Source organism: Bombina bombina, chromosome 6 (assembly GCF_027579735.1).
Source record: "Bombina bombina isolate aBomBom1 chromosome 6, aBomBom1.pri, whole genome shotgun sequence".
Taxonomy (NCBI): domain Eukaryota; kingdom Metazoa; phylum Chordata; class Amphibia; order Anura; family Bombinatoridae; genus Bombina; species Bombina bombina.
The window spans coordinates 1,085,082,711-1,085,095,166 of NC_069504.1; the positions used below are offsets into that span (position 1 = coordinate 1,085,082,711).

Genomic DNA, 12,456 nt, shown 5'->3' on the forward strand with positions numbered 1-12,456 from the left:
GTGTAAAAAAAAACACTTTATTTTACTGACAGACCATGTCTTAGAACATTTAAAAAGATATAACATATACACTATTCACAAAGCAATAGTATTAAATGTTGCTATTGTATATAGTCCTAACACATAGGTTAAAAAACTATTTGCACAATGGAGGGCAACTAAAAGTTTTTGAGATAAAATGGAGCACTATTGTCCCCACTTTCATACAATATACAAATTACAACATACAAATATGCAGTATTAAATCACAAGTATAAAAACCCTTTAAAAAACTAAAAATCATATAGTACTCTGATAAATGAAGAGCGAGAGAAACTGCAAACACTTGCCTGAGCAGACTCTGTGTATACGTTACCACTACTAGTTTCAGGGACACGCCCCTTCCTCAGGTGATTTTTAGTTTTTTAAAAGGTTTTTATACTTGTGATTTAATACTACATGTTTGTATGTTGTAAATTTGTATATTGTATGAAAGTGGGGACAATACTGCTCCATTATATCTCAAAAAATTAAATTTGCCCTCCATTGTGCAAATAGTTTTTTAACCTATGTGTTAGGACTATATACAATAGCAACATTTAATACTATTGCTTTGTGAATAGGTTTATGTTATATCTTTTTAAATGTTCTAAGACATGGTCTGTCAGTAAAATAAAGTGTTTTTTTCTACACATTGTGTATTTATAGTTTATATTTTCTGTATAGAGCGCTGTTTATATACTCTCATACAACCTTTCTTGTTTCTAAAAACAGCTGCAGTTCAGCCCTTAATCAAGTGATAAGATAGTGGCATAACATTTTTTAGTTGATTACAACTAAGTAACTAAAATATACATTTCTCAGTGTGTGGCACTCTCCTTTTTTAACTACTATATATATATATATATATATATATATATATGTGTGTGTGTATATAATCATGTAGATTTTCTTCAACACAAGTGTGTATTTATATATTTTAATATTTATATGTTTCATAATGCAGAATAAAATATTGATTTTTTTTTTTTTTAAACACCCAGACACATAGTGTATGTATGTGTGTGTATGTATGTATATATGTGTGTGTATATATATATATATATATATATATATATATACATATATATATATGAAATATTTTACCCACATCATTATACAGTGCAACATGTGTCAAGCCCCTCAGCATCATAATCATTATATGGTACAGCGTTTTTAACATCAGTATAGAACCTCATCTTTCTTATACATCACTGTGTGACATTATCAGTGTATATACTCTTCATAATTATTATAATTAGAGAATGTAGTGTACTATATATACACACACACACACACTGTATATATAGGACAGAGTGAGCAGTTTTAATTTATACTGTATTAATATGTTCCATTTACAAATGTTAATTCTTAAAGGGACAGTGAGGCAGTGTGGGCTTGTACTAATGCGAGATTTCACATTCTGGGCAAATTGAAGTGGTGGCTTGCCATTAGCGTTTGGTAACAAAAGGTTACATTTTTTAGTCACCAGTTTAATGGGGCATTTATAATAACATTTTGAATTATGCATAATGAAACAAATTTGCAATGCACTTCTATGACTTAATTTGCCTGCTTTTCCTGTAAGTTAATGCTGAAAATTGTAATGTTCCCCCAGAGAGGCTGGAGTGCATCTTGTGGACTGCAGGACCTTGACGCTCCTACATGCTGCATAGTGCTTGTTTACTATGTGCAGGAGTTCATTTATATATTTTCTAATAAAATAATAATTATACATTTTTTTCATGCAGATCCTTTGCAATAAAGTGAATGATGCACACATTAAAACATGTCTTTAATGTCCTTTTAAGAATCAACATTTCCAACATATCAAACCCAGACCAGCCTGCTTTTATGAAGGAGTATTGTATGTTTCAGCTGGTTAGAGGTTTGGGTTTGTTTCTGCATACAGGGATATGGGGAAAAAGAAAAAATGGTTTGTGATTGAGACAGAACATAACATTTAAAAAAAAGTTTCCAATGTACTTTTATTATCAAATTTGCTTTGTTCCCATGATATTCTGTGTTGAAGAGATACCTAGGTAGGCATCTGGAGCACTATATGACAGGAAATAGTGCTGCCATATAATGCTCTTGCAAATGGATAACTTTGTGTTGCCATATAGTGCTCCAGAAATGCGCCGGCTGCTGAGTTTACGTCTCTGCTTTTCAACAAAAGATACCAAAAGAACAAATAAAAAATAATAGAAGTAAATTAGAAAGTTGTTGTTTTTTTTATTGCTGCTCTATATGAATTATGAAAGAAAAAAAATGTGGGTTTTCTATCCCTTTAAAGGGGTTGTTGGGCTTATGCACTTGCTCTGAGATTTCATGTTCTGGACTTAATGTATGGGACAAGGCCAAGTGATGTTTGATTAAAGCAAAGTTTTGGAGGATCTTAGCTGCCCCACCATTATCTGATAATGACAGTTCTATATTTTTTAGTTTAAATTCTCACCTTACTCTTGTTTTAAGAGACATTTCAAAAAGTCTAGTCACAAGTCTTTCTAACAGCTGACTGGACTTTTACAGATACATATTTTTGACATTTCTGTGGTGCATTTTACTTTCTCAGTATACAACCTTAATCCTAATTTTCAGATTTAATGGGGGTGAGGAATTAGGGGGCTGGGCTGGGGGTCTTCCCAAATTTGTCTTGCCCAGGGCCCCGCAAATGCTAAGGGTGCTGAATTAAACAAATAAGGCGGCTGCAAGGTGTTCTTGCAGTACACATATTTGTAAATAACACACACTGCTGTCACACTCATGCACTCATAAACACACATTTGTGAATAATTTCGTTTTTTTTTTCAGTGGTATGATATAGTGGCAAAAATTATTAGTGCCCCCTAAGTTTTGACTGTGGTATATTATGTGCCCCCCTATATATTGTTGCTAGAGTCGCCACTGGTCAACTGACATTTTCACTGTAACAGTGGCAAGACAGTGCTATTGTGGAATGCCTCCGCTTTCAGTGAGACACTCGCTATTAAAAGGGTACGTCCGTGCCACTTTGCAGTTAAGACCAGCCCTGCTCACTAAAAGCACTTATACCAACTGATGAGTATGAACTACTCTGTCACATTAAAAAGTGGATAGCACAAAAGTATATATAAATATGTACAGTACTATTCTTTAAAACAAAAAGTTTATATATATATATATATATCAGTATATATATATTTACATTTTTTACGCTAATGTTCATTGCTTGGGAAAAATAGAGATAATATTTAATACATTTGATATATCTCCTGTTTTCCATTCCAAATGCTCTCTAATCCATGGTAATTAGTACTGAAATATCATACCCCTGCAACAAGTCTCACTTCATTATAGTTTAGAGAGGATTAATGGCACTGGGGAGGTTGTATTTCCAATTACAGATATAAAGAGCACTTCTGGGAAGCCAGAGGAAGGCAGGAATTGTTTCTAATACAGAATGCACTAGGCTAGGATAAGTAAATTATCCTTACAAAGGTCCAATGTCTTAGTGAAGCCAATATGAAATAATATTAAGACAATTATTCTTAACCCTTAAATGACCAGCAGTATTTTCCACATCAAAGACCAAACTTTTAACTTTGTCTTTCATGTGCTCTGTCATGGTAAAGCCTCTGTGATTGGTTCAAGGGGCTATGAGGGAGGGTGGTACATAAGTTAGGAAGCTAATTGGGTCTGCCTGGGTCTAATTTCTCACACAGAGGTGCACAGATATTTAGGTTGTTTGGATGATGCACGTCAATATGGTCCTTGATGTCCACTACTTTGTGTCAATGACATATATATCCAGATGTGAGGTAACAGATTCAAATGACATTAAACTCCAATTTTAATTCCCCACAAAAAATACTGAATTATGTATAGTAAAACATTATTTTGCACACAGATCTCTTCAATTTCTAACAATTTTATTTTTACTAATGTCCCTTTCAGAATGAAAAATCTTTAGAAATGATGACATGACATGGTCCTACATGACAGATATGACTAATTTGCCCTCTATCCTGCACCCCTACTTAAAGGGACAGTCTAGTCAAAATAAAACTTTCATGATTCAGATGGGGCATGCAATTTTTAAAACAACTTTCCAATTTACTTTAATCATCAAATTTTCTTTGTTCTCTTGATATTCTTTGTTGAAAGCTAAACCTAGGTAGGCTCATAAGCTAATTTCTAAGCCCTTGAAGACCGCCTCTTATCTCATTGCATTTTGACAGTTTCACAGCTAGACAGTGCTAGTTCATGTGTGCCATATAGCTAACATTGTGCTCACTCCAGTGGAGCTATTTATGAGTCAACACTGATTGGCTACAATGCAAGTCTGTCAAAAGCACTGAGGTAAGGGGGCAGTCTGCAGAGGCTTATATACAAGATAATCACAAAGGTAAAAAGTATATTAATATAACTGTGTTGGTTATGAAAAACTGGGGAATGGGTAATAGAGGGATTATCTATCTTTTGAAACAATAAACATTTTCAAGTAGACTGTCCCTTTAAGGGCCCTGTTACAGGATGCAGCTCTCATGTCTGGCTAAACAAGACTGTATTACACTGTCCCATAAAACACATACTCACCCTGATGGCTGCTCTACTACAAGATCTGGCATTCCTATCCCTGTGCTCTCCTGCGGGGATCCGGCTGTCTCAGGGTCTAGGATAAATATCTCATCTTGGGAGATCTCAGTTACAAAATGCAGATGTTCCTAAAAATACACAAAATTACTATTTCAACCATCCAATCCCTGTTTTCACAAAAAAATGTAGTTATAAAGCAACACTTTGCATTTTCTACAGATTTGATAGTGCATATCCTACCATTAAAGGGATAGAAAGGTGCACAGGTGCTTTTACATTTGAAATAGAAGCATTTTAAATTAGCAAAAACACTTCCAGTAAAAGTTATTATTGTATTTCAGCAGCATACGCACATATGCTGTGAGTGCAAAAGCATTCAAACACCACAGGTTCTCATAGTGTCAGCAATGGCTCTCTAAGCAGGCGGGGTATTCAAATCCTGATGCTCTAGTCACACGTAGCATATGTGCATAAGCCACTGAAACAGTAACAGCTTTTACTAGAAGTATTTTTGCTAGTTTATTGCAAAAATACTTATATTTAAAGGGACTCTGAACCCACATTTTTTTCTTTTGTGATTCAGATAGAGCATGCAATTTTAAGCAACTTTCTAATTTACTCTTATTATCAATTTTTCTTTGTTCTCTTGCTATCTTTATTTGAAAAAGAAGGCATCTAATCTATTTGGTTCAGGACCCTGGAAAGCACTTGTTCATTGGTAGATGAATGTATCCACCAATCAGCAAGAACAACCCAGGTTGTTCACCAAAAATGGGCCGGCATCTAAACTTACATTCTTCCATTTCAAATAAAGATACCAAGAGAATGAAGAAAATTTGATAATAGGAGTAAATTAGAAAGTTGCTTAAAATTGCATGCTCTATCTGAATCACGAAAGAAAACATTTGGGTTCAGTGTCCCTTTAAGATTGAAATAACATGCACATTTCAATTTTGATCTTTCAATCCCTTTAACATTTGTAAATGTGTTAAGTGCCCAAATCATAATATCTTGCACATGAAATCAGAACCAATTGCTTAGTGATTTCTTAAAAGAGAAGAAATTAAATTTAGGGAAAATATTCATTAACCCTCTCTTCCATATGAAATGCTCACACGTGTGTGTATATATAGTTATATGATAGATACATGCTTATGATTTTTTTCCATTTTTTGGATGGTTTAAATTAGTGTGATTTTTTTCAGATGAGAAATAGATTTTTTTTTCTCCCTTCACTGTTTTTTTCTTCTTCTGTGTTATGTTCTAGATCTTTTTAAGCATTATAGTATCTAACAACTGCTTTTAATGCATGTGTTTTTTGTTTTGGTAATACGTGTTTAGTGTTTTAGACACAAACTTGCACCTTTTAGTTAGCAAGATAAAACAGCGAGAACTGCAGGGAATTTTTTTTTTAGAGAATATGCCAAACCTAGCACAGAAGTTTCAGCTAAACCTGTGGAACTCCCCTGTTCAGCCCACTAGCAGAGGCAGGGAAACTCAGTTTACAATAAGGAAAATAATACGCTTTCAATTTCTTACAAATACAAATTCCACAGTGTAGCTTTATTCTTATTTCTAATGTGCATCTTAAATATTTTTTTTTTTCCTTTTTCAATACTATTTTTCTAAACATTTTATTTCAATATTTAATTTATTTGTTTTATACAATATTTAAATAATTAAAACATTGTGAGCCCTACTATAATTTATGGCTCACCTTCACATACTTAAATGCAGGGACCACCCATTTGTCAGACACAATGTTCTCAAGATAAAAACTGACTTTCCTTTTTCTCTTTCCTCTTTCTCTTGCGCAGCGAAGGGGGTAAGTAGCGCAGCAATGGGCAGTCTATGTACAGTATATATATATATATATATATATATATATATATATATATATACACACACACATATATACATACATACATATTAACACATAAATATATGTGTATATAAGCATATACATATATATATAATTGCATTGCAGTCTATGAGAACACACAGTTTCAGTGCTGTTTTTTTCTAACACCCCACTCCCGCTAACTTTAAAGCCCCAAAACTGCCTAGTGTAGTTTTTTTTATAAAAAAAATGCTAGATTTTTTTTTTATAAAAAGCTACAATTCCCTCTATTTTGAGGGCATTTGGGACACTTTTAGAAAATTAACCAGATATCTGATTTAAGCTTTAAAGTCTAAACAATACATTCACAGTTACAGTGGAAAGCTTAAATATTAACACTTATTGCAATACCTGCATAGAGTTGCGCAATGCATCTGTAGAAAGTGATGCGGACAACAATAATAACACAACTGAGTTTTCCTACCTGTGACCTGTCGATGCGATAAAACCGGTCAGCAGAGGAAGCTGTAAAGGAACATGAATGATATGAGCTAAGATATTTGAATTAAAGTGTTAATAGATACATTGTCTTCAATGATCAGTGCAAGGCAGAAAAATGTCATAGGACCAGATGGGAAAATCCCTCTCTCCCTCTCTCCCTCTTTTCTGTTACTTAAGCACATTAAAGGGACAGTGTACTATATAATTATTTTTCTTAAAGGGACAGTCTACTTGCAAATTGTTATTGTTTAAAAAGTTTTGCATAACCAACTCTGTTATATTAATACTAGTTGGTAAGCCTGCCCAGAGGGCAGTCTATGTTTTGTTAATAAAAATAAAAATCGAACTACAGAAAAAAATAAACAAATAATTTAAAAAATAAAAAAATTAAACCTAATCCCTATGAAAATTAAAAAGCTCCCCCCAAAATAAAAACACCCCCTAATCTAATGCTGAACTACCAATAGCCCTTAAAAGGGCTTTTTTGTAGGGCATTGCCCTAAGTTAAACAGCTCTTTTGCAGTTACAAACAGTTCTAAGTCCCCCCCTAACAGTAATACCCCCCACCAACTAAACCCCCCAAAATAAAAAACCTAACACTAAAAAACCTAAACTACCCATTGCCCTGAAAAGGACATTTGTTGGGCATTGCCCTTAAAAGGGCATTTAGCTCTTTTACAAAATGCCCACCCTAATCTAAATAAAAAAAATTAAAAATTAAAAAAAACAAACTAAGTCTAACCCCCAGGTTGGTACTCGCCGTTCCTGAAGTCCGGGGGAGAAGGTTCTGTCACATGCAGTAAAGTCTTCTTCCAAGCGGCGACCTCTTCTTTCTTCTTCCAGGAACATCTGGCGCGGAGCGGAGGGCGACCCTGGAACTGAAGACCAGCGATCCTGGAACTGAAGACCAGCGACCGCGGAGCCATGGAGCATGGAGGATCCTCTTCGTACGATCGCTGCCGTACACTGGATAGTGAATTTAAGGTACGCGATTAAAAATGGCATCCCTTGAATTCCTATTGGCTGATTTGATTCTTCAAATTCAAACCAGCCAATAGGATGAGAGCTACTGAAATTCTATTGGCTGATTTGAATAGCCAATAGAATTTCAGTAGCTCTCATCCATATTGGCTGATTTGAACAGCCAATAGGATTTGAGTAGCTCTCATCCTATTGGCTGATTTGAATTTGAAGAATCAAATCAGCCAATAGGAATTCAAGGGACGTCATCTTTAATCGCGTACCTTGAATTCACTATTCAGTGTACGGCGGCAATCGTACGAAGAGGATCCTCCACACTCCATGGCTCTGTGGTCGCCGGTCTTCAATTCCAGGGTCGCCGGTCTTCAGCTCCGCGGTCATCAGTCTTCAGCTCCGCCCTCCGCTTCGTGCCGGATTGTTCCTGGAAGAAGAAAGAAGAGGTCGCCACTTGGAAGAAGACTTCACCGCATGGGACAGGACATTCTCCCCCGGACTTCAGGAACAGTGAGTACCAACCTAGGGGTTAGACTTAGTTTTTTTGTTGTTTTTTTTTTAGTTTTTTTATTTAGATTAGGGTGGGCAATTCCTAAAAGAGCTAAATGCCCTTTTAATGGCAATACCCAAACAAATGCCCTTTTCAGGGCAATGGGTAGTTTAGGTTTTTTAGTGTTAGGTTCTTTTATTTTGGGGGGTTTGGTGGGTGGGGGGGGGGGTTTACTGTTAGTGGGGACTTAGACTTTTTTCTTCTGCAAAAGAGCTGTTTATCTTGGGGCAATGCCCTGCAAAAAGCCCTTTTAAGGGCTACTGGCAGTTTATTCTTAGATTAGGGGGGAGGTTTATTTTCGGGGGCTTTTTTCTTTTCATAGGGATTAGGTTTAATTTTGTAAACTTTGGTAATTTGTTTTTTTATGTTCTGTAATGTTAGCCTTTTTTATTTTTTGTAATCTTAGCTTTTTTTTTTGTAACGTTAGTATTTTTTTAGTTTAGGTAATTAGTGTTGATTTAGGGGGCGTTAGGTTAGGGGGCTTAGTAATTTAATTAGTTATTTGTATTGTGGGTTTTGGTGATTTAAGGGGTTAATAGGTTAATTAGGTTTATTGCGAAGTGGGGGCTTTGCGTTTTAGGGGTTAATAGAGTAAATAGGTTTATTGCGATGTGGGGTTTTTGCAGTTTAGGGGTTAATAGGTTAATTATGTTTATTGCGATGTGGGTGTTTAGGGGTTAATAGGTAAATTATGTTTATTGCAATGTGGGGGTTTGGTGGTTTAGGGGTTAATAGGGTAATTAGGTTTATTGCGACATGGGGATTTTGCTGTTTAGGGCTTAATAGGGTAATTAGGTTTATTGCGATGTGGGTGGTTGATGGTTAAGGGGTTAATTACTTTATTATTTTGCGATGTGTGGGTTTGCGGTGTATGTGTTAATACTTCGTGCCGGAGGTTCGGGGTTTTTTTTGTTATACTTTGTGCGGGTGGTGTTTTTTTATTTTTTTGTAAGGCTCCTCTTGCCTTTGCTGCATCCTGGTGGATTTCGAAAATGGCAGGCTGGTGAAAGAATCCACTGAAGATGGATTCTTTCACCACCCTGCCATTTTCGGAATCCACCTGGATGCAGTGGCTGTGTGCGCAGCCAATATTCAACATTGAGGATGTGTGTGCAACTGCCGACGGCAACGGACATTACAAACGCAAATATAGTATAGATGTTTTACCTATATGATTACCTTTATCTAAGCCCCTGCAGAATGCCCCCTATCTCAGTGTTTTTTAAAATTTTGCATTTTAGCCACTCAGTGCTGGTTCTTGTATAGCCATTATCATTCTCCACAGGAGGCAGCACAATGTTATCTATATGGGACACATGAGCTAGCACTGTCTAGCTGTTTTGCAAGATTTAAAAAGCACTTAGATAATGGGTGGCCTGCTGGGGCTTAGAAACAGACACACTTAGAGATTATAAAATACAGTATATTAATATAAAAATGTTGATTATGCAAGGCTGGAGAATGGGTAGTTATAGGCATTATCTATCATTTTAACCCATAAAAAAATAATGTAGACTGTCCCTTTAAAGAAGGCGGTCACTAGCAGCGTTTGGCTATTTTTGGAGCCATATTTCTTCTTGTGAAAGATCTGTGCGAATCCAAGAAGAAATCCAGCTCCATAAATAACCAAACGCCGCTTGTGACCGCCTTCTTCCCCATACAGAGGTATCTGAAACCTCCAAATACACATGCCTGGTTTCCAATGATTTCTTATACCAGATGCAGAGTATAAAATGTATGAGAAATTATATTTGTATATGAAATAGCTGCTTTTGTTCTTTGAAACCACAGCCCATCAAATAAGGTTGAGCATGCAGGGAAATCAGATTTCCTTATGTTATTGCTTTCTGCACACACACTCACATGCTTCTTTATATTATCTCTGTCTGTAAACTAAAGGCCTATTCTTAGAGAGAACAATTGAAAATTAAAATTTTATTGCTTATCTCACCTACTTCCCACTGGGAGTGTAATTTCTTCTGCTAGCTACAGTATGTTTACACAGCTTTTTTATGGCAATGTTCAGTATAGGCAGGGATACCATATGCAAAATCAGCTATTTCATATAAAGCTAAAGGAGATATTTGTAAACAATTTAATGCTTAGTTTTCTTGGTGATCTTCGTTGAAAAGCAAATCTAGATATGCTCAGGAGCTGCCGATTGGTGGCTACACATTTAGGCCTCACGCTATTGGCTCACCCATGTGCATTGCTTTTTCTTCAACAAATGATACCAAGAGCACAAAACAAATTTGATATTAGAACTAAATTGGAAAGTTGTCTAAAATTGTAAGCTCTATCTAAATCCTAAAATACACATTTTGGGTGCCATGTCCTTTTAAAATATTCTCCTTCTCAACCAATGCTGAGAACTATCTTCAGGAAGACGTATTCTCAAAATAATTTATGATAAGATAAAGAGGTAGATAAAGGTATTTTTTCTTGGGAAAGGTGATAATTACAGGAAACAATGTTGAACAAATTGTTATCACTTCCTTTTGGATTATAATAGGCAATGTTTTAATAACTTGGTCACTACTGCAAACGTTTACTATACTTATTTAATTAATAAGTTTTAACAATAATTTTTTTTTAATGCAGCTTATACAAACTTTTGAAAGAAAAAAAAGATACTAAATTAAAGTGATTGTAAACATTAACGAAGCCCAGTATCAAATAATACTCTTGAAAAACAGGGGCACTTTCATTCATTAAAGTTTACAAAGATGCTTATTGAATACAAAAATGTAAAATACTTATCTTTGCGTTATAGTAATCATAAAGCCGATCCTCCGACCGCATCTGCTGTTTTCCTTAGCATATCGATGATGGATCCGGCTTCCTCCAATCGTTGTGTGCCCCCTTTTTTGTCAAGCTCGTGGGCAACGCAATAAAGCTGGATTTGTCATTGATATGCTAATGATAGCAGCGGATGTGGGTGGAGGATCTGCATTATATTTACCATAACGCAAAGGTAATTATTTAAAAAAAATAAAAAAAAATAAGCATATTTGTAAACTTTAATGACTGAAAGTACCATTGTTTTTTAAGAGTATTATTTGATATTGGGCTTTAATTTGTTAAAGTTTACAATCACTTTAATATTATCCACTGAAACCATTTCAAAGGCTTGTACTAAGGCACACTCATTACTAACTTTTGTCTTCTGTATTGTCACTACACAATAAAAAATAAAGGGCTAGATTACGACTATTTATCGCTCCCACTTCTTATGACTTTTTGCTCAATTTTTTTTAAATAACTTTTATTAGAAAGTGTTATTAGTGGAACTGTACTTTTTAATGTATTTTTGATGTTTTGTGATACTTTTTTGTTTTGCGTAACAGTTAACCAGAGCTCTGAGTTTGCGGTAATGATTCCAGCATAAATGCAATTGTGCTCAAGCGTTCGCATTTACATTCAACTTGTAATACAAGTGCTCCTTCCGACGCATGTAAACGGCTGCGATAAACCTGATATTGGTTGCACGAAACAGCACCCCACTCCTAATACGGCCCAAAGTTGTTTTATTTAATAATAGAAGTTATAGCACAGAAGGATACATGTGATACATCCTTTGTCTCCTACCCCTCCCTGTCCTCTCTAACTGGAGTCATTTATACCTGTGGATTTGAACATATTGGGGTAGATTCTATTCCATACAAAAAAAAATAGTAATTTCTCTACATTAATGTCCAATGCAGTAAAATGTTATTTATCTTTACAACTGGAATAAAATTAGTATAAAATATTCATATCTGTGTATGCTAAGAGATGTAATTATTTATTCTGTTATCTGCTTTGTAGAAGGTGATTTAGAATTTTGTCAGAGTATATGAATATTATGATGAATATTACATATGTGTACATATATATATATATATATATATATATATATATATGTATATTTTATACACTGTATATGTTAGATGAGAACTCAGGATTAATTAAACATGAGTTTGTTGAACACAGCTTCTAATACACGTCTATCAGG

General features: G+C 35.0%; 1 protein-coding gene across 3 annotated transcripts in view; it reads right to left on the reverse strand.

The window, feature by feature from the left end:
* The window catches only part of DGKI (diacylglycerol kinase iota), a 560,838-nt gene that overhangs the window by 183,879 nt on the left and 364,503 nt on the right, over window positions 1-12,456 (reverse strand). For all 3 annotated transcript variants that reach the window (XM_053718992.1, XM_053718991.1, XM_053718990.1), the window contains 2 exons: window positions 6,921-6,961; window positions 4,597-4,724 (listed from right to left, as the gene is read on the reverse strand). In XM_053718992.1, the coding sequence (XP_053574967.1) occupies window positions 4,597-4,724; window positions 6,921-6,961 (169 nt within the window). The remainder of the gene's footprint in view (window positions 1-4,596; window positions 4,725-6,920; window positions 6,962-12,456) is intronic.